The sequence below is a fragment of the Scyliorhinus canicula genome, chromosome 16 (assembly GCF_902713615.1).
Source record: "Scyliorhinus canicula chromosome 16, sScyCan1.1, whole genome shotgun sequence".
Taxonomy (NCBI): Eukaryota; Metazoa; Chordata; class Chondrichthyes; order Carcharhiniformes; family Scyliorhinidae; genus Scyliorhinus; species Scyliorhinus canicula.
Genome location: NC_052161.1, coordinates 17,826,138 through 17,849,254, shown reverse-complemented (window position 1 = coordinate 17,849,254; position 23,117 = coordinate 17,826,138). Strand labels below are relative to the sequence as shown.

The following is a 23,117-nucleotide window of genomic DNA, read 5'->3' as shown; positions in this document are numbered from 1 at the left end:
TAAGCCAGAGTTAGAGGCCAGATTCATGCCTTTCCTGTAGCTAGAGATGCCTTTCTCCTTCCCCCACCGCTCCCCTACCCCCAAAAATATATATTCCATCAAGTTGTAAAATTGTACCATTAGCAAAATAAAACATTTCTCCAGCTACAGAATAAACTATCATTGCCACGCTCAGAATATTCCTGATTAAATCATTGGCTGATTACATTAAAATGTCACAGTGTGGCCCCGGAACTAAATCAATACCAAATTAGAAGCAGCTTGGCTCGAGTGACAATTCTGGCCACTAAAGTCAAATGAACAGCATTTCATCAAACTGATCACTTTTCAGATTCTGAAGGTGCAATGCAGTGTCCTGATGCAATTACTCAATACCCGTTTCAAATTTCTATCCTCGCACATCAAGTAATATTTTAGGCTGTTCTGACATTTACCCTGATAAACTATGAACCCTTTAAGTAAAACTTCTACACACACACACAAAGTCCCAATCTGATCTCCCTCCACAATTTTTAAACAACTTCAATTAACCACAATTATATATACATTTTCACTTGTAAAATCCCTCAAGTTATTTTGTTATCTAAATAATGACAATACACAAGTCACCAAGTTAGCGTAAATAACAAAATGTGTGTTCATTTTCTGGAACACAATCTGCAGGAGAAAAACATGTGCATTTCCACAAGTGGTTTTTCATTACTAGCAGCGGGTTATCCTCAAAAACCCTATGCAAAACGGTGATAATCAAGCCCTGTTAAATGAAACCAAGGTTTAAGCATACAAAACTAACATTAATCTTCTATGGAAAGTCATACGACCTTAACTTCAACAACCTATTCATCTCAACTTAAAAATAAACAGCTAGCAGTTTGGTATTCTGCAATCTGCAGACAAAGTAAATGTTTTAAGCCCTAAAGTACAGAAAAAGTTCCAAAATCAACAACGCAAAACTAATAATTTTGAAGTCTAAAATACATAATACCGTAGTGACAGACAGAAATCCAAACAGCCGATGTGGCTCAATTCTTTTGTTTAAAATCTGCCCACTGTACACATAATGGGTAAAATATGCTTCACTTAAAACAGTAACTTTGATGCAATCTGGGGAAAAGCTAGCAATTGGAATTTTTAACATTAGATCAAGTGATTAGTGAATTAAACCTTAGATAGAAGGCATTGAGATTTTGCAATAACAAACAGCTTATTGTGTATCAATTTCACTGCCAATTATTAAACAATGGACATCAGTATAGTCAAAAATCATCTCCCTACACATTATTACAGATGAAAAAAGCCGCAAAATGACAAAAGCACCAGCAAGCAAGTCCAATCATATTCTGGCACTAAACCCCAGCATAAGAATGTTAGTAATGCGGAGACTCCTTAATACAAGCTTGGATTGTTACATGAAAACATGCAGCCAGACCCCACTCACTCCCATTTAAGGACATTCCTGAAAGTCTTTTACAAAGCTCCCAACCCTATCAGATCAAAGTTCTGCAGTTTTGCTGCATCCACCCATGAAGGCTGATTGCCAACTAAATAACCATCTGAACAAATGAGGGTCCATGAACATCCCCAACGATGGAGGAGCACAGCATTTGTGGATAATACATGCAAGCCTCCTTCCAAGATCCCAATCATAGCCTTCAGCCAATTCAATTCACTATGTATTCGGAAAACACACTGGGTATACATAGCAAGAGTTCTCGGCCCTGACATCATCTAACTACAGTGGAAAAACTTGCACTTCAAAACCAATTGGACCTCCAGCCCCAAGCTGTTCAAGTAAAGTCACACTAGCCCCAGAGAACCATAGAATTCCTACAGTGCAGAAGGAGGCCATTCGAGTCTGCACTGACCCTCTTTCTCACTCCCCGCCCTTTCCTCATAACCCACTAACTCCAAACAACCTGCACATCTTTGAATACTAATGGCCAATTTAGCATAGCCTATCCACCTAACCTGCACTCTGGATTGTGGGAGGAAACCGGAGCACCCGAGGAAAAACCCACGCAGACACGGGGAGAATGTGCAAACTCCAGTCAGCAGATGCCCATAGGTTGCTTTACCCTTTGAGCTGACTGGTGGTGATATAACCAGAGAATCACCACACCTCAGGAAAGGGGCACGGGTGAGAAGATGGGCCCTTCATAAATAACCTCAGCCGGTTTGAGAATTGAACCCACGCTGTTGGCGTCCCTCTGCATCATAAACCAGCTGTCCAGCCAACTGAGCTGTTCCAAGTTTAATAAAGCTGAAAAGGAGTCAGACAATTAACATTAGAAGACGTTTATTTATAATTCCCCCACAGCACACAGAGGATGGTTGTGGATGCTGAAGGCCAATCATCCCAGTCCAAGGACATGGTTGCAAGACTTCCTCAAGGAAACAGCCAAACACCTTTCCCAAAGACTGCTCAATGGGGATGTTTGCTGATGATTACTGGTGTTAGCTCCATTCACAACTGCTCAGATAATGAAACAGTCCATGCCTGCATCAAGGCCCGGTCAACATGCAGGACTCGACTATGAAATGGTCATTTACAACTGTCACACAAGAGCAGGTCAAAGGTTGGGTACTCTGCAACAAATGACTCACCTCCTGAGTCTTTCCACCAAAGCCATAAGTCAAGAGTGTGATGCAATACTCTTCACTCATCTGTATGTGCAATGTCAACACAAGAAACTCAAAACTATCCAGAACAAAACAATCTGCCTTGCTGCCAACTCATCCACCCGTTAAACATTCACTTCCTCCACCACCCTGCACCATTACGCCAAACGCCTCCATCTACAAATATACTGCAACAAAGCACCAATGTTCCCTTGATAGCATCTCAAAAATGGATAATCTCTACCACGAATAAGTGCAGCAGCATGGAGGAAACCTCCACCCGAATAATAATAATCTTTATTAGTGTCACATGTAGGCTTACATTAACATGCAGAAGCCACACAGTGACCCTAAGCCAGGAAGCGAACCTGGGACCCTGGCGCTGTGATGCAACAGCGCTAACCACTGTGCTACTGTGCCACCCTTCTCCAAGTCACATACCAGCCCGACTTAAACGATATCTTTAATATTGCTGAAAATAGAGACATGCTGCCAATGCCACAGAACAAATCAAGAACATCAAAATTTCAAATGATCACAATTTATACCTCAGGAGTGCTGGTTGCTGGCAAGTCGACTCCAGTTGGTCACGGCATTGCTCATCATCACTCGGTTAAAATTCAGATTTATTGCCAAACAGCATTGTTGCAATTCCTTAATCATATAGATTGCAAAAGCTCACTACCATCATCTTAAAGCCATTTAAGGATGGGCAATAAATGCTGTCCTTACCAGCGACATCCACACACCGTGAATGAATAAAAGAAAAAAATCTGAAGTTATTTGCAAAGCAGATTTCAAAATGCAAGACAAATGCAACTTGCAGCAACGTCCAAAAATTAACCCACCACACATTTTTTTCACCATTTAGACACTCGAGGATTACTTAACGATTAGGCATATTAAGGCACATTTGCCCAGTGTAACTTTAATTTATATTGATCCAAAAGGCTTACTTGTTTGTGTGTTTTATGTAAAGCCTCACATTGCGTTCCTTAAGTTATGTTACATGATTTTTTTCCCCCCCAAGGCAATGGGAATACACAATTTGCGCTGAATGCCTCTTTTGGGAAGTCCTACGGGCGCAATTCTCCGCAACGGCGGAGAACCGGGAAGGCCGCTGTGAAAGAGCCCCAAACGGACTTCTGGCTCCCGTTTCACGATGGTGGCGACTAGGTGTGGTTGCCGCCGTCGTGAAAAGGTCGGAAACGGCCGGCCACTCGGCCCATTGGCCTCGGAGAATCGCCGTTTCGCCGTGAAAACGGCGAGTGGCGATTCGGCGAGTGGGGGGGGGGGGGGGGGTTAGCGGGTGGCGCCAGGGGGGCGTGAAAAATGGCAGGAGACCCTCCCGCTATTCTCCCAGGCCGTGTGGGGAGCGGAGAATTCCGCCCTACATTTCTGAAAATCACCATAATTCACGTTAATTTGTGTTAGTTTCCAAGAGGCTGACGAGCAAAAATTCAGTTCATGGTGTTTTATTCAAAGAAGTTGGGAAATCATATTTGGTCTGAACAGGAGTTAATAGAGGGATAGAATTTGCAAGATCAGGCAGGTAGATAATCACATATTGTATAGCCTATTTTGAAAGAATTAAAGTAGATTACACAAGTGAGAAACAATCAGATAATGAAAGGCCAGGACAGGAAAACAGACAAATCTTACAGGCTGCTTTAATTGGAGTTTGGAGCTGAAGTTGAAGCATAGCCAGCTTGAAACTACTTTGTTATTTGTTCCCAAGTCCTTTCATCCATTTAGCACAGTGACCATGTGGATATGTATCCAACACCTACATGATGAGTTTTAGAAAGCTGCGAGCAGGAAAAGCAAAGGTGCAAGAAGTGTCCCAAATTCAAAGTTGTAGACTTCCAGAATAAAGGGGAGAAAATTTGCATTGCATGGCAGAGGAAAGGTATACAAAGAGCTAGTCGCCCCACCACAGGGAGGGAGATGCAAGTTAAATTACAAGAGAGGATGTAAACTAATATGACAAAACAAAAGTGTGTATATATATAGGTAGCTTGAAAGGAAATGTTTTAGGATAATAAGAAAACAGCCTAACTGCCAAATAAATACATTGAGATTAATTAAAGCTGGAAATTATATCATTTTCATGTCGCTACATTGGAAATATAAAGACGTCTGAATTTAAATCTGTCGAGATAAATGCTTGTTTTTGTAGCTAAATTCACAGAACAGCCGGATTGAGAGGTGTTTGCTTTCAGACAGGGTGACTGAATCCAAAATTCCCAGACACGATGCAAGGTAATTTGACATTTCAGCGACCATTCACACCCACTGCTGCTGCAGCAACACCACTCATTTAAACACCAAACCAGTCATTGCTAAATTACATTTGTGGGGCGGGTAGGGAAAGAGGTGGTTAGTCAGTTTCATTAAAATCTGACACTAATAAAGCTTTTAAAAAGAACAGACAAGTTCATTCAGGCAAGTAAAGGTTGTGGGAAGATCGACAAAGCAAGTGACTACATGCTGCCTTGTAGGACAGAATACAGAGATAATTATTCTGCTTATATTATGCAAGACAACCACTGAGAAGAGATTGTATGATGCATTCTTTATTTTGTATCAAAACACTACAACAAGTTGCATCTCCATTGTGCCTTTACCACAGAACAGCACCCCAAAACACTTTCCGGGTGGGGAGATCATAAAATGGATGCAAGCCATAAAGAAAATGTTAGTATGTTTATCGTCAGTTTGGATATGGTCGTAGGTTTTAAGCAGTCTTAAAAAGGAAGAAAATGAGACATGATGTAATTTCATGTCATGGGGCCTAGAACAAGACAAATAAATTGTGCAACTGAACTAAGCAATTCTCATCATGCCTGGTACTGTCCTGATGGAAGGTCATTGACCTTCCTCTCCCCAAGGTGTTTTTAATAAACATTTTCTTGAAGTTTTTTTTGGTTTTACAGCGACAAAATAAACAATATACATGAATCTATAAACAGTGCAAAAGCCGTCTTCCTCCCTTACAGGTCCCACCTATTATTAACCCCTTACTCTAAGCTAAAGTAACCCATCCCCCCCCTTCTACTGATTATTAATTTTCCACAAAGAAGTCAACAAATGATTGCCACCTCCGGGTGAACCCTAACATTGACCCTCTCAAGGCAAACTTGATTTTCTCCAAACAGGGAAAGCTAGCCATGTCCGATAGCCAGGTCTCCGGCTTCGGGGCCTTTGAGTCCCTTCAAGCTAATAATATCCGTCTCCGGGCTATCAGGGAAATAAGGCCAGAACGTCTGCCTCTTTCTCCTCCTGGATCCCGGGTCTTCCGACACCCGGAAAATCGCCACCTCTGGACTTGGTGCCACCCCTGTTTTTAACACCGTGGACATGACATCTGCAAACCCCTGCCAGTATCTCCCAAGCATTGGACATGTCCAAAACATGTGGACATGGTTCGCTGGCCCTCCCGCACACTTTGCACACCCATCTTCTACCCCAAAGAACCTGCTCATCCGGGCCACTGTCATGTGAGCCTGGTGAACTACCTTGAATTGTATCAGTCTGAACTTGGCACATGCTGTGGACTCGTTGACTCTACTCAACGCGTCCTCCCATAGACCATCCTCTATCTCTCCTCCCATATTTAGTTTATACCCTGAAAACCGGCCAAATTCCCCCAGAATCCTCTTTGATTTCGTCCATCCCCTCTGCTGGGTCCGATACATACAGGAGCAGGTCGGCTGCGTAAAGCGAGGCTCTGTGCTCCACACCCCCACCCCCCCGGACCAGCCGCCTCCAGCTCCTTGAGGCTCTCAGTGCAATTGCCAGTGGCTCTATGGCTAATGCGAACAATGGTAAGGAGAGGGGGCACCCCTATCTCGTCCCCCGATGCAGCCTAAAATAGTCCGATGTTGTTCTATTTGTCCGTACGCTTGCCACAAGAGCCTGATACAGCAACCTGACATAGTCAATAAAGCCCCGCCCAAATCCGAACCGTCCCAGTACCTCCCACAGATATTCTCATTCGACTCGATCAAAGGCCTTCTCTGTGTCCATTGCGACCACTATCTGCACCTCCCTACTGTAGCCACCTGGGGTGGCCATGTCCCGATTCCAAAATGGACACTCGCAAAGAGTGCAGAGAAAAATAGACAGCACTAGAGAAGACAGCACTAGAGAAAACAAGCAGGTACAAGGTTTCCTGTGTATTAGGACCTTCAGAACCCAGACAGAACTGAAACCAATAGCCATTAGCATAGTAATGAGCCATCTCCGGGGACAAAAAGAAACATTGAAACAATTGGTACCAGGACAGACTTCCCGGCGCCAGTGGAAGCTAAAACAAAGGCAGGCCAACGGTTACATAGGGCCCGGCCCACCCAACGATCAGGGAACAACCCCGTTATTGGACAAAATCAATACGAACAATTGGGACCTGGTCCAATTAATTGGGACCAAGTCCGGGGTCTGCCCAGAGGGGCGCGAAACCCCTGGGGGCTATAAAACAGAGTCCCCAAGGTCAGTTTGCTCTCTTGGAAGCTCTTGGAAGAACTCTTACCTTGGCATTTGGCTCTCAGCAACGAGAGGCCCGCCAAGCACCAGCCAAGTATGTATAAGTCTACGAGATAGGCGCTCCTAGCTACTATTCCATACCATTTCGAAGCCAGCAGTATCAGAACCAGACAAAGGCTACTGTTCCTCTGACTGAGTGGGCCACTCGAAGCTAAGTATAGGCTTTAGTAGTAGTTATAGTTTAGTGAGTTGAGTTTATGCATGAGTAATAATTGACTGTGTAAATAAATGTGTATTGATTTCAAACTTACTAACTGGTGTATCGAGTCATTGATCAGTATTCGGCTTTGAACCCTGTGGTGGTATCAGAAAGATACCTGGCGACTCTTGAGCAAAGGTAATTAAAACAGAGTAAGTTAAGGGAAAGCATAACGAGCAACACCACCTTCCGGGGGGCATCATGATCACGTTTAATAGCCTTCTTACATTGACCAACAACTGCCTTCCCTGAACTAACCCCATCTGGTCCACCCCAATAACATCCGGAACACAATCCTCAATCCCAGAGGACAAGATTTTGGCCAGCAGTTTGGTGTCCACATTTAATAGGGATATCGGCCTGCAGGACCCACAAAGTCCCGCTTCAGGATCAGCGAAATCGTGGCCTGTGACATCGTCGGGGGAAGCACCCCTCTCTCCCTTGCCTCATGAATGTCCTCATCAACAACGGGCCCAATATTCCCGAGAACATTTTATAGAACTCCACTGGGTATCTGTCCGGTACCGGGGCTTTACCCGACTGCATGGCTTTCAGACCCTCTGCTATCTCTTCCATCCCGATTGGGGCCCCCAGCCCTTCTACCAGCTCCCCATCCATCTTCGGGAAATTCTGCCCCCCTAGGAAGTGCATCATCCCCTCCGGCCCCATTGGGGGTTCCGACCCATACAGCCTACTGTAAAACACCTTAATCACCCCTGCTGAGTCTCCAACCAGGTTCCCATCTCCATCCTTTACTTTCCCTATCTCCCTGGCTGCCTCCCTCTTTCTAAGCTGCTGTGCAAGCATTCTGCTGGCCTTCTCTCCATGCTCATAAATTGCCCCCCTCGCCTTTCTCAGCTGCTCCACCGCCCTCCCTGTGGTTAACAGCCGAACTCTGCCAGTAGCCTCTGCCGTTCTCTTAAAAGTCCTGCTTCTGGGGTCTCTGCTTACCTCCTGTCGACCTTTACCAGCTCCTTTACCAGTCGGTCCATCTCTGCCCTGTCTAACTTCTTCCTGTGGGCCCGTATAGAACATAGAACATAGAACGATACAGCGCAGTACAGGCCCTTCGGCCCTCGATGTTGCACCGACATGGAAAAAAACTAAAGGCCATCTAACCTACACTATGCCCTTATCATCAATATGCTTATCCAATAAACTTTTAAATGCCCTCAATGTTGGCGAGTTCACTACTGTTGCAGGTAGGGCATTCCACGGCCTCACCACTCTTTGCGTAAAAAACCCACCTCTGACCTCTGTCCTATATCTATTACCCCTCAATTTAAGGCTATGTCCCCTCGTGCTAGCCACCTCCATCCGCGGGAGAAGGCTCTCGCTGTCCACCCTATCTAACCCTCTGATCATTTTGTGTGCCTCTATTAAGTCACCTCTTAACCTTCTTCTCTCTAACGAAAACAACCTCAAGTCCATCAGCCTTTCCTCATAAGATTTTCCCTCCATACCAGGCAACATCCTGGTAAATCTCCTCTGCACCCGTTCCAAAGCTTCCACATCCTTCCTATAATGAGGTATATATAGAGATCAGCTCCCCTCTAACCACCGCCTTCAATGCTTCCCAGACCACCGCTGCAGAAATTTTCCACGCGTCGTCGACTTCCAGGTAGTTCTGAATACATTTCCTCAGCCGCCCGCACACCTCAGTCAGCTAGAAGACCCTCATCCAACCTCCAGTGAGGGCGCTGGTTACTGTCTTTACTAATGTGTAGGTCAACCCAGTGCGGGGCATGGTCTGAGATTGTGATCGCCGAATACCCCGTGCCCACCAACCCCGTCAGTAGAGTCCTGCCCAGAATACAGAAATCAATCCGGGACTACACTTCATGCACGTGTGAGAAGGAGAACTCCTTCACCTTCAGCTGCCCAAATCTCCATGGATCCATCCCCCATCTGCTCCATGAACCCTTTTAGTTCCTTTGCCATTGCTGGCACCCTGCCCGTTTTTGAGCTTGACCGGTCTAAACCAAGGTCAATAACTGTGTTGAAGTCCCCTCCTATGATCTACTTATGCAAATCCAGGTCCTGTATCTTCCCCAGCATCCTCTTTATAAACTCCACATCGTCCCAATTTGGCACATACGCGTTTACTAATACCACCTGCACCCCCTCTAGTTTCCCACTGACCATAATGTACCGGCCTCCCACATCCGAAACCATTCTTCCCGCCTCAAATACCACCGGCTTGTTGATCAGAATCGCGACCCTTCTAGTTTTCGAGTCCAGTCCAGAGTGAAAAACCGGTCCGACCCAACCTTTCCTGAATCTAATCTGGCCAGCTACTCTAAGGTGCGTCTCTTGCAGCATTACCACTTCCGCCTTCAGACCTCTCAAATGCGAGAACATGCGTGCTCTCTTGACCGGCCCATTTAGACCTCGGCCATTCCAGGCGATCAGCCTACTTGGGGGGGCTCATTGCCTGCCTGCCCCCCCCCCCCTCCCCCAATCAACCATCACCTTTCTTGGGCTTGTCTCCAGTACGTGCCCCGTGCCTCCACCAGCCCACCCCCAGGCAGCATCTGCTCCCGACCTCTATCCCTCAGCAACAGTCCCTCCCTTGTCAGCAGAACATTTTCTTCCTAGCAACAGCACAATGTAAATCGACCTCTTTGATAAGCCTAACATCTGCTCACCCCCCACTACACTTCCATGAGCCAGCACGCCAGCCAGTTTGGTGGCCTCCACACCTGGCGCGAGACATTCTCCCATCTATTGTCCCCCCCCCCACTCATACACACATATTCAAATGACAAACAATTCCAAAACAATTGCCCGACAGAAAAAAAAAGCAAAACAAAGAAAAGATCAAGCAAGAGATCCAGCATTTGAACAAATACACCTCCATCCCCAACAGTGCAAATGTAAACTTTAAATCACTCAGCTCTGCAACTGACCCCAAATCACTACAGAAGGCATTACAAATAGCATCCACAAAACAAAAAAAAAAGAAACTGTTTTAAACATGAATGTTGTAGCAAAGTTCAAAAGTTCTCAGTCCGCCGCCAGCCCTTTCCTTTTTGCGAGGTCCAGCACTTCCTCAGGGGACTCGAAATAAAAATGTTGATCCTCGTGCGTGACCCAGAGACGGGCCGGATGCAGCAGTCCGAACTTCACCTTTTTCTTGAAGAGTCAACCTGATCTGGTTAAACCCCGCTCTTCTCCTGGCCACACACGTGTCTGTGTACGTGTGTACGTGTGTGTGTATACGTGTGTGTGTGTACGTGTGCGTCCCCCATTCATGGCTTCACTGCAAGCGCTCTTTGAACCCAGTCTACCTCCAAGGGTCGGGAGAATGCCCCATCTCCCAACAGCTTCTTGAACATGTCCGCTATGTATGCCCCAGCGTCCGCTCCTTCAGACCCTTCTGGGAGCCCAACGATCCTCAAGTTCTGCCAGTGGGACCTATTTCTAGGTCCTCCACCTTCTCCAGGAGCCTTTTCTGCTGGTCTCAGCATCCCCACCTCCAGCTCCACTGCAGTTTGATGTTCCTCCTGCTCACCAGCACCTTCTCTACTTTCTGGATCGCCCAATCTTGGGCATCCAATCTAAGCTCCAGCCACACAATTGACTCTTTAATTGGGTCCAAGCAGTCCCGCTTCTGCTTGGTGAAGCCCTGCTGGATAAATTGCATCAGCTGCTCCGTTGACCGCTGGGTCGACAAGCCAGAGGTCCGGTCCTCCGCCATGCTTTCTCCACCTGCAGCTTCAGCCCAAGCCTTCTCAGTCCGTCTGTTTCTGCCTTTGCGAGCACTTCTAGTCCTCCTCTCCATGCACCGATGTGGGAATCCAGCACCCAATTGCCTCTGTCATTGATTTTTCAAATCAAGTCCGGAAAAAAAAAACAAAAGGTCCAAAAGTCAGATTCGAGCGGGAGCCACCAAATGTTCGACTTCTGCCTTCATAGCCGCCACCTGAACCTGAGTATTTGCAGCATTTTCTGCTTTTATTTCAGATTTCCAACATCTACGATACATTGTCATTGTCTCATCATACCAGCGTTTTGCACATTTCATCGCTTGCTGGAATAAAATAGCTTTTGATTGCAGTCAAACTTTACCTTGTTTCCATAGAATATTAACTAGAGAGAGATTAAACATCTAGCCAAGATCAATAGGAGTTTCATTGTTCTAATAGACCATAAGTGATTTTAGGGCAGTGCAAATCAATTATACAAATAAGGCCGACACAGACAGCTTACCAGTGTGACTGACACTGGAATACAACACAAACTGACTCAAATCCTTGGAACATAAAACAGCTTCAAGCGAAGCTAAAATATTCTGATTTTTACTGTTCTCACCATCTGGTCTGAAAACAAAAGATTAAGTACCTTTTTTTTTAAAGTGACCAAAGTTGTGATACTAAATAAATTCTGAAAACAAACACATTTGTGCAAATCTTAAAAAGTGCGCATATTTCAATTAATGATTTAGCCTCTCCCTCAGACAAGCTGTCTAACTGTTGACAACTATATCAAGTTAAACTGGTTTTTAAAATCATTATGCTTTGTGACAAAATTAAAGAAACCAATTTCAAGCTAAACCTTAAAAGGTTAACAATTTTTACCATGAGAGATTTAAACAGATAAATTAGGAGGAGTAGGCCATTCAGCCCCTCGAGCCTGTCCTGCTATTTAATGAGATCATGGCTGATCTGTGGCCTAACTTCACATACCTGCAGCAAGTGGACATATAATCCCAATATTTTTGCTGAACAAAAATCTGATTGAAAATTAACAACTGATCCAGCTTCGACTGCGTTTAGTGGGAGAGAGTCCCAAACCTCTACCACCCTTTGCGTGAAGAAGTGCTTCCCAACATCTTTCCTGAACGGTCTAGCCCTAATTTTTAGAATATGACCCCTAGTTTTAGAATCTAGAACCAGTGGAAACAGTTTATCTTTATCTACCCGGTCTTTCCATGTTAACATCTTGAATACTTCGATCAGATTACAGAACCATAGATGAACCATAGAATTCCAACAGTGCAGAAGGAGGCCATTTGGCAAATTGTGTCTGCACCGATCCTCTGGTACCCTTCAACTTTCTAAATGCTAGCAAAAATGGGCCCAATTTGCGTAATCTCGCCTCATAATTTATGTAGTCCAGGTATCATTTTTGTAAACCTACATTGTACTCCCTCCAAGGCCAAAATATCCTCCGACAGTGTGGTGTTCAGAACTGCTCTCAGTATTCCAAATGGTTTCAAATAGAACCAGAGGATTAAGCCAAGCCATGGGAAATAAAGAAATGGCAGACGAATTGAACACATACTTTGGTTCTGTCTTCACAAAAGAGGGCAGAAATAATCTCCCAGAAATGTTAGGGAACCATGGGTCCAGTGATGGAACGGAATTTCATGAAATGAATATTAGTAAGAAAATGGTGCTGGGGAAATTAATGTGGTTAAGGCTGACAAGTCACAAGGGCCTGATAATCTAAATCCCAGAGTATTAAAGAAAGAGGCTCTGAAAATATTGGATGCATTGGTCGTCATCTTTAAAATTGTATTGGTTCTGGAACAGTTCCTACATATTGGAGGGTGGAAAATGTTACCTCACTATTTAGAAGGGGTGGAAGAGAGAGAGGTGGGGGAGAGAGAGAGAGAGAGAGAGAGAGAGAGAGAGAGAGAAAAAAAAAGGGAGAATTACAGATCAGTTAGCCTGACATCAGTAGTGGGGAAAATGCTAGAGTCAATTATAAAAGACGGACAACAAAACATTTGGAAAGCATTAACAGGATTGGACAAAGCTAGCATGGGTTTATGATAGGCATATCATGCTTAACACATTTACTGGAGTCCTTGAGATATAGAATAGATGAGAGAACCAGCGGATGTGGTGTATTTGGACTTTGAGAAGGCTTTTGATAAGGTCCTCATAAGAGGTTAATGGGTAAAATTAAAGCACATGGGATAGGGACTAATGTATTCGCATGGATCAAGAATTAATTGACAGACAGGAAGCAAAGTGGGAATGAATGGGTATTTGGCCAAGTGGCCCACCCAGCTGTTCACAAGATATCTAAATGACTTGGATGAGGAAACCAAATGTAACATTTCCAAGTTTGCTGATGACAAAACTGTGCAGAATTGGGTTGCGAGGAGGATGCAAGGAGGCTTCAAGGTGATTTAGACAAGTTGAGTGAGTGGGCAAACGCATGGCAGGTGCAGTGGCTAAATGTGAAGATATACACTTTGGTGTGAAAAACACTTTGGTGTGCAAAATCTTGACTCAAGAGAAAAAAGGGTTCTTGCCCAGGCTTCATGCAAAAAAGAATGCTGGTTAATGAAATTGTAGAACACAACAGAAAAGATCATGGCATATCTTAAATGCTTTATGAAGGATATGGACAACTGCAGTGTAAATCCATTGCCAGCCAGAGTTGGGTTGTGAGCAGTATGCATTTACATAGCACCAATAATATAATAAAATGTCCCGTGTTGCATACTGGTTTGAATGTAGCCCGAGTACATGATGAAGAGTAATGTTAGCTGTAGGGATCCTTGGTCAAATAAGGTTTTGGATGGCTACAGTTAATTGCCTGATGGATATGGGTCTAAAGTGTAAGATACTCAGCTGTAAACTGGAACTCAGCAGCTCTCAAGCATGACAGGTGTTGAAAATAGAAAGCATCATTAGTACAGCTGAGGATTTTTCAAAGTTGGAGTTAAAACACATCAAGACAAAATGCATTAAACTTTGCTGTCTTTAGCACAAAAGTGCTTAATGGCAAGTACCAAATGTATTGGTGGAGACTAAACATACTGAATAATTGTAACGAGAGAAAACAATTTGCATTTATAGAGCACGTTTAAAGTCATTAAACAGCCTACAGTGCTTCCCAGGAGAGTGCACTATTAGACAAAATTTAACACTGGGTTCCATAGAAACACGAGGACAGGAGACCTAAAGCTTGGTCAAAAAGATAGCTTTGAAGCAACAAACAGATAGGATAGGTTTGAAAGAAAGAGGTGGGGGGCATGAACTAGTTCAGAATTCAAAACAACTTGCAGATTTGAAAAGCTGTTTGGTCGAGGGTGGGTGGGGAATTTGTCCTTCTATCAAAAGTCAAACAAAACTGTTGGTTATTTGTAATTAAAGAAACATTGAAAACCTAATACAAAGAGCATAAATTGTAGAATTTATAAATTGCCATTAATGGACTTCAAAAATGGAGGGAAAAGAGGTTTTTCTAAAAAATCAATGGGATTTAGTGCTAAAGTTCACGTAAAAACAAGACAGAAAATGAAAATAAATCATTCTACACAATTTCCAACCTTGCAGGCAATCACTTCCCCCATTGTGCAATCAAATGTACACGTTACAAGCAATTACATTGCAGAATTTCATGAAACCTGGAATCACTGGAGACCAGGTTGTGACCCAGTCAACTCTGGTAAAAGATTGAATTCAAATTTAGCCCAGGTACTGGAACGAGATTTCTCCCACTGCTGGCTGGGTGGTTCTTCGGCAAAGTTGATGTGAAATTAATGAAATTAAATGAAAATTGCTTATCGTCACAAGTGGGCTTCAAATTAAGTGAAAAGCCCCGAGTCGCCACATTCCGGCACCTGTTTGGAGAGGCTGGTACATGAATTGAACCCGCACTGCTGACCTGCCTTGGTCTGCTTTACAAGCCAGCTATTTAGTCCACTGTGCTAAATGTCTCAATTAGGTTTTCCATCCATGTAGAAATTACCTATAAATTCACTGCTATTTGAGGTTATAATATAGAACTCGCTACTATATGGAATAGTTGGAACAAATATTATAGATGCATTTAAGGGGAAGTAGCCGAGTGTGAGGGAGAAAAGCATAGAAAGATATGGTTAGAGGCAGGAGATGCATTGTGCACAAATAGGAGCAAACCACTTAGACCAAATTTTGATTATAGCAAGGAAAACAAAGTGCTGGAAAGAACTCAACAGGTCTGGCAGCATCTGTGGAGAGAGAAAGAGTCCGATATTTCACTCTCCATAGATACTGCCAGGCCAGAAATTATGCAGCATTTTGTTTTTATTTCGATCTTCAGCATCGTTGTATATTGTTTTTATTATGGCACGTTTTGGTGTTGTAAATTCTATGTAATTTGACTGTCTATAAAGTAATGCCAGGGGATATGGAAAAAATATTTTGGTGCAGCAATAGTTCTGTTACTAGAGCCAGAATCATCCATATTTCGGAGAGAATAATAATAATCTTTATTGTTACAGGTAGGCTTACATCAACACTGCAATGAAGTTACTGTGAAAAGCCCCTAGTCGCCACATTCCAGCACCTACTCGGGTACACTGAGGGAGAATTCAGAATGCCCAAATTACCTGACAGCACGTCTTTTGGGACTTGTGGGAGGAAACCAGAGCACCCATGGGAAGCCAACACAGACACGGAGAACGTGCAGACTCCGCAAAGACAGTGACCCAAGCCACAAATCGAACCTGGAACCCTGGTTCTGTGAAGCAACAGTGCTAACCAATGTGCTATAATGACTTTTGGCCTGTGCTATACCTGATTCCAATACTAGGTGCTTAAAAACTAGAAACCTGCAAGTGTGGGGAAACTGGAAGGGGAGGGGGAAGAGAGGGAGAGGGAGAGAGATCATGCAACCATTTTAAAAAACAGAAGTGCCTCACAGTGTTTCACAAAACGGCTTGGTATCCCCATAAATAATGAAAATAGATCAACTCATTAAAATTAATGTCCCGCCCTATAGTTTGATTCATTCATTTTCACTTCAGGACCTCTGTAATAGAACATACAGTGCAGGAGGCGGCCATACAGCCCATCGTGTCTGCACCAATCCATTTAATGCCTCACTTCCACCCTATCCCCGTAACCCAATAATCCCTCTTAACCTTTTTTTGGACACGAAGGGCAATTTAGCATGGTCAATCCACCTAACCTGTATATCTTTAGACTGTGGGAGGAAACCAGAGCACCCAGAGGAAACCTTCGCAGACACGGGGAGAACATGCAGACTCCGCACAGTGACCGAGGTGAGGAATCGAATCTTGGACCCTGGCGTTGTGAAGCCACAGTGCTAGCCACTATGCTACTGTGCTGCCCTGGAAAGTGCAACATTGGTTAGTGGAGAATAATCAGACAAGAAGTTGATTAAATTACTAGTTTCCCTTTTAAGAGTCAGTCAGATTGTAGGCTTTCATCACATCTGTCGGTGTTAGATTGAATGCCCCAGGAGGTGAAATGTAAGTGTTCCACTCTTAATACTACAGCAACATCTGTGACTAGGATCACAAAGCAAAGAAAAAGCAACTGGAAATGCTGGCTTTCTATAATCATGGCGCAGAACTGGCTACAAGTTCTTAAATAAACTGAAAATCTGAAATTGAACAGCAAATGCTGGAAATACTTATCAACTCACTCAACCTGTAAAGGGAAAGAGTTGTTGACAATTTGGGATGGTACCTTCATCAGGATTGAAGACTAAAAAGACAGTCAGGAATTGGAGTAGCTATGGAAAGTGGTTGGGGGAAGTGAAAATGGGAGCAGAAAGGATTAAAAAATAGCAATCACAGAAAGGGTTAATTGGTTGTCTGACCTCCAAAACGATCAGCAAAAAGATTCTAGATTATATCAGAGATCAATTACCTAAATGGAAAATAGTTTAAGTAGGTGAAAAGATGAACAGCTCACGTAAATGAAAACATGAATTTTGGAAATAAGATGGAAGGAGAAAGACAAACAGCAAACGCAGTAAATCCATGCATTAGTGCTCAGAGTTGGCATATTAATAATCCTTGAGTAGAGACATGCTTTTTCGTTTTCTAAACCTCAAGTGATGAAACTCAGCATAAAAGCACCATGCACAGGGAAGCACAGTGACAGTGGTTAGCACTGCTGCCTCACAGCACTGAGGACTGAGATACAATCCCGTCTCTAGGTCACTCATGTGGAGTTTGCACATTCTCCCAGTGTGCGCGTGGATTTCACTCCACAACCCAAAAACCACACAATCCAAAAACATGTGCATGATAGTGGATTGATCATGCTAAATTGCCCCTTAATTGAAAATAAATAATTGGGTAATCTAAATGTATTTATTTTTATTAAAAATGCACCATGTAGGAAAGTAGAGACAACATTATGAGAAAAAAATCTCTGGAGTGACAATCCCATCTGGATTACTGCTCTAATCCTACATAACTACACTGAAAAGCAGCCACATTTCTTACTCAGCCTTCCATCGCACAGCAGATGAGTACAGTGTAGTGGGTTCCCAAGGCCTTTAGTCAAGTGCAGGAGTCAAGGTTCAGGAAGGCACACCCATTTTTCTAGAACCAGCTGCCATAAACAGTTGAATTTAGAGGTCCAGCCACTTTGAGAAGCCAGAACTTGCGTACGGTAAGTGAACAAAAGTGTGTTGTGTGTTCAGAAGGCTGGGGGTTGGTAAAGTTGTTGCCGGGGTGGGGGGGGCAAGAAGAATGGGAATTAGTACTATAGTTACCCAGGAGTGGGAGGTGGTTTTGTTTCTTCTAACTTTTCCTGGGTAACTATTCCTGTAAAGACAGTAGGAATCATCAAAGACTGCAACTTAAATCAAGAGTATCAGATGGCTCCCAATGTAAGGCAATAGCCGAACAGAAGTTGGAACTTCCCAGGCAATTTCCCGGGAATCCGTGTGTGGATACTTCAAAGGGGCATCCTCCAGCATAGCTATGAGATGCCCCCCCAGGAACGATATTCCGAAGATTGGACATTATGGGCCAACATACTTATTCCTTGAACTTTGCTAGTCTTGTAATGTTTTGGATCATAGAACGCCCTGGTACAACAGTTTTTCTTTTGATTATTCCTTTCTCAGTTACTAAACTAACGCACAGAGCGGACAGGGCATGCCCATGCAGTTATTAGACCCGACTTTACACTTTATCTTCGCAAAAAAAGGTTGAGAATACAATGAAATCAAATTAAAGCCAAACATGCAAATTTTATCCATTTAACAATAATTGTACCTATGCAGCATTTCTAAACTTCAAGGTGTTTTGCCAGTAATACAAAACAAAACATGACACCAAGCTACACAAAAAGAGAGGCAGGTCAATTAGCAACAGAAAGCAAATTTACATGAACCAATCTGGTATAGATCATGGATCCTATGTTTGAGCCAAATTTATGCAAATCATTTCATATCTTGCATTTCTATTTACTTGCCACAAAGGTTTCAGGAAGCATTCTTTAAAATAAGTGTACACTGAACTACGGGAGCATTGCTGCTGGAAACTGCAGCAATTGCAGGAATTTAATAGAATACCAGGAATGTTCAACTAGTTTCAAACTGTATTCTGCTCTACCATAGAATATGGGGAAATCTGAAGCTCAATTCCCCCCTATTCAACTGTACTAAGGCATTATCAATACTTGCTGTCAAATACTTGATTTAAAAAATTAGGCCAACATCTAGTTTAACATTGCAGTGCACAAGCCAAAGTTATGGTGGTAATTTTCCATGCTGCTCAGTGCCAGCTAAGTCTTGACGTAAAAAACACGTTAATTCTAACTGCATCTATTTTACCTTCTGTTGCATACATCAAGCACAGTATGATAAAATATGATACAGTTAAAGCAGCTTTGAAGCTAGACTATATATCACTACATTCTATACTTTTAATTCTGCAATATTAGCTTAATAAACCATCAAGACACACTGAACTTAATGTGCTTTTTCTGATTTATTTTGCAGTATGCTTTCTTGATGTGCAACATGTTATCAAGGTAACGCTTCCCAAGGTGCCATCTGTAAGATCACAGACTTCAAAGTCCTTGTACCATTCAGTGTTCACTCGCTGCAGTACCACATAGGCTTGATTGACATATGTAGAAAAATCTACAGTAGGAAAGCAGACAAGAGGATCAAGTCTCTCAGCTCAAGGAGAGCGGCTTTCTGCCTTACAAAATTAGTTCCATCCACCGGGTAATATGGTGCCACATGGAATAAGTGTGTGACTACTATGTCCTTAATTTAAAATTACAAACCCATCTTAAAACTTCACCAGAGACAGAAACTGATGGATAAGGTGTAAAACTAAATCCCAAAAGAATTTCACAACCTTTATATAAGCTTTTGCATCTGAAGTTAGCCACCTAACCTAGGCTTCAGGAGTGAAGTTGCCATCAGATAAATAAATGCATCTCACAGCAAGTCTTTTTCATTCTTAAATTATACATTAAGTCCTTATGGGTAGCTCAATAGCAGCAATTGACAGCCAACTTGTACTTCAGTAACCTAAACACACTGATTTATAACCAACATTAATTCAAGACAGAAGATTGAAGTCATCATAACCTTTTGACAAGAAATCAATCAAACATTAAATAATCTATTCTACATCGTCGATAGGGTTAGTCTAATTTTTTTGTGGCAGTATACTGGTATGTCCATTAACTCCAAAGGTTCTGTGACTACAAAAAAATGAAGGGTGTTTAGATAAAGTAATCTACAAAATTCAGAAGAGATACTTGGAACATGCAGATACAACATAACATTTCTGTAGTTCAAATTCTAACAATGCTTGGGCAGGAGAAAGGTTAAAAGGGAGAGATGAAAAACTGCCATTTAGGCTTTGTGCCCGCTGAATGCAACAGATGGGACAATGCCTGTAGATCTCTTCCCAAAGTCAAGATCATCCAATCACCCTGAATGTACATACAAGAGAAGCAAAACAAAGGGGGAAATCACAATCAAGAAGTGCTGGAAATACACAGCAGATCAAGCATATTGTTTCTTTTATTCTATTGTGGGAGTCACTGGCAAGCATTTGTTGTCAACCTAATTACTCTTGAACTGTGGCTTACTCGGCCATTCGGAGAACTGTTAAGAGTCATCCGCAACACTGAATCTGGAGTCATACGAAGGCCATATCGGCAAGGATGGCAGATTTCCTTTCCAAAACAATATTGATCAGATGTTTTTTGGGCAACAAATCAATGATAATTTTATGGTCACTATTTTCAATTCCATGGTCACTATTTTCAATTCCTGAAGTTATTACTTAAATTTAAATTTAACCAGCTGTTGCGTTGGGATTTGAACCCATACCGAGAGCATTTCCCTGGGCCACTGTATCACTGCTGTCAGATTAAATCAAATTCCATTTTTATATAGTTTTTTAGGATATTACCAGGATTTTGAGGATTGAACTCAATCAATTTCAGTTTTACAGTGGAAACTATAAAATCAGTCAGCCTGGATATGACAAATTCAATGAAGTGTTGAAAATTAACAAAGGTTCTTCTAAAGTTTAGAACCTCAGAAGGGCGGCTCGGTGGCACAATGGTTACCACTGCTGCCTCGCGCCGGGTTCGATCCCAGCCCCGGGTCATCCGGTAGAATTTGCACATTCTCGTGTCTGCGTGGGTCTCAGTCCCACAACCCAAAGATGTGTAGGGTAGATGGATTGGCTACGCTAAATTGCCCTCAGAAAAAAATAGAACCTCAAGGAGAACTTGTAGAAATGAAACGCTGAGATTTCAGAGCAAAGATCTACAGCATTAACAACCAAATATAAGTAAACAGATAAAATGTGCAACGTCATGTAATTTAAGTTATTTCACCACGGAGAAAGAAAGAACAGTAACAGCAGTAAATAACTGTCTCTTTACCTATAGTTTCAGGCAGATCAAGTAGCTCATTATGTTGTAGGTCAAGGTTCGTGATTTGCGTGCAATTGCCAATCTCTTTTGGGAGGTGTTCAAGTTGATTGTGAGCCACATCCAGTGTTATGAGGTTACAGAGTTCACCTGTCAAAAAGAAAAGCATCACAAATCTAGACACTCAAATATTTTGCATTAATAATTCTAGTACTTTTTTATTTTCATGAAAAAAGTTCACCAAAAGTAATATGACCAACCTCTCCACAATATCCTCAAAAAGACCGGTGCACAATTCCTTAATTATTTCCATAAGCAATTACTTGCATGGGGCCTTTAATGTAATAAACTTCCTAATACACATGATGCTGAATAGTACGAGATTAGACAGTGACCGGAGGCAGAGTCGAAGAGGTATATTTAAAAAGCGGAGAGGAGTGGCATTGCAGATGGGTTGAGGAAGAGTCCCCGAATGTAGGACCCCATTAACAAGGCAAAGATTAATCCACTATTGCATATGCAACGTAACTAAAATTCAATGCAAGTTACACAGTAAATCTAGAAAATCTCAAATCACAGTGAATTAATTCCCAGTTTCCCTAATCCAGATCCAGCAGGTCCACAGAGTTTAGCAGAGCCAAAATCTTGAAAATCTGTTGCTCATAAAGACATCCACCCGTTGAAGACACAAAATAAAAAATCTGTTAAAGCCCCTTCTCCCAATTATTGCAATTTAATGACAGCAAAAAGTAGATTATTTGTCAGTCGTTTTAGGAAAATGGCATTTAAATGTCGATGCATCGAGAAATAGTATTTTTCATTTATAAACGGACATTGTTGGGCAACACGGTAGCACAAGTGGATAACACTAACTTCACGGCGCGAGGGTCCCAGGTTCGATTCCCTGCTGGGTCACTGTCTGTGAGGAGTTTGCACGTTCTCCCTGTGCCTGCGTGGGTTTCCTCCAGGTGCTCCGGTTTCCTCCCACAGTCCAAAGACGTGTAGGTTAGGTGGATTGGCCATGATAAATTGCCCTTAGTAACCAAAAAAAGGTTAGGAGGGGTTATTGGGATAGGGTGGAAGTGAGGGCTTAAGTGGGTCAGTGCAGACTCGATGGGCCGAATGGCCTCCTTCTGCACTATGTTCTATGTTCTGTTGAGTGCTCACAAACTGTAATAACAAGGTCCCAGTCTATTTGCACTGCTTCGACCTTTCCACTCGCAATTGAATGCTGGGTTGTGTCACAGCTTATGTATTACAAGCCCGTGTGACACTACACTTTCAGCAGAACTTCCCGTCATAGGTAAATATGTAGGGCTATTTTGAAATCATCACCTTCTTTAAAACTATGGCTGGCCTTCGTTGGTTTTCAAATAAGGGTGTGCAGAGTTCATTTAACAACTCTGCAATATTTCATCTCCTTGGAGATGAAATTCATTTGTTTTACATTAAATTTTGCCAATGTTTGAATTTGGAAGCTCAATATTTTTCTACATACCCGTACCAGCCTCCCCGGACAGGCACCGGAATGTGGCGACTAGGGGCTTTTCACAGTAACTTCATGAAATGAAAATGAAATGAAATAAAAATCACTTATTGTCACGAGTAGGCTTCAATGAAGTTACTGTGAAAAGCCCCTAGTCGCCACATTCCGGCGCCTGTCCGGGGAGGCTGGTACGGGAATCGAACCGTGCTGCTGGCCTGCTTGGTCTGCTTTAAAAGCCAGCGATTTAGCTCAGTGAGCTAAACCAGCCTACTCGCGACAATAAGCGATTTTCATTTCATTCTCCAAGGTCACCATCGCTGCCCTCATTCCTGCTGCTAATGTCACCATCCGGTTATCAAGTATAAGTGGAACAAATTACCTTGCCCAAAGTTCTTTTCTTCCCCCCTCCCCCGACTAAAATAGCTTAGGATCCTGACATTAACCTACATCGCACCACCAAAAGCAATAGATGAAAATGCTCAGATTCTGTCTAATCGTACTGTGAATTCTCTCTCTCCCTCCCCCCCCCCCCCCCCCCCCCCCACGAAGATGCTGCATATTTTCAGGCAGAATATAATTCAAAGTAATATTCTAAAATGTAGGCTGAAGGTTCTGGAAGGCTGAACGGGTGGAAGCGCTTGTCGAA

General features: G+C 43.0%; 1 protein-coding gene and 1 long non-coding RNA gene across 2 annotated transcripts in view; one reads left to right on the top strand and one right to left on the bottom strand.

Annotated features, from left to right (window-relative positions):
• The window catches only part of shoc2 (SHOC2 leucine rich repeat scaffold protein), a 135,575-nt gene that overhangs the window by 37,679 nt on the left and 74,779 nt on the right, over positions 1–23,117 (bottom strand). The window contains exon 3 of the mRNA XM_038773845.1: positions 20,998–21,135. Within this exon, the coding sequence (XP_038629773.1) occupies positions 20,998–21,135 (138 nt within the window). The remainder of the gene's footprint in view (positions 1–20,997; positions 21,136–23,117) is intronic.
• The window catches only part of LOC119950911, a 48,426-nt gene continuing 42,893 nt past the window's right edge, over positions 17,585–23,117 (top strand). Inside the window, exons 1-2 of the long non-coding RNA XR_005457457.1 lie at positions 17,585–17,739; positions 19,079–19,110. This is a non-coding gene — a long non-coding RNA (uncharacterized LOC119950911). The remainder of the gene's footprint in view (positions 17,740–19,078; positions 19,111–23,117) is intronic.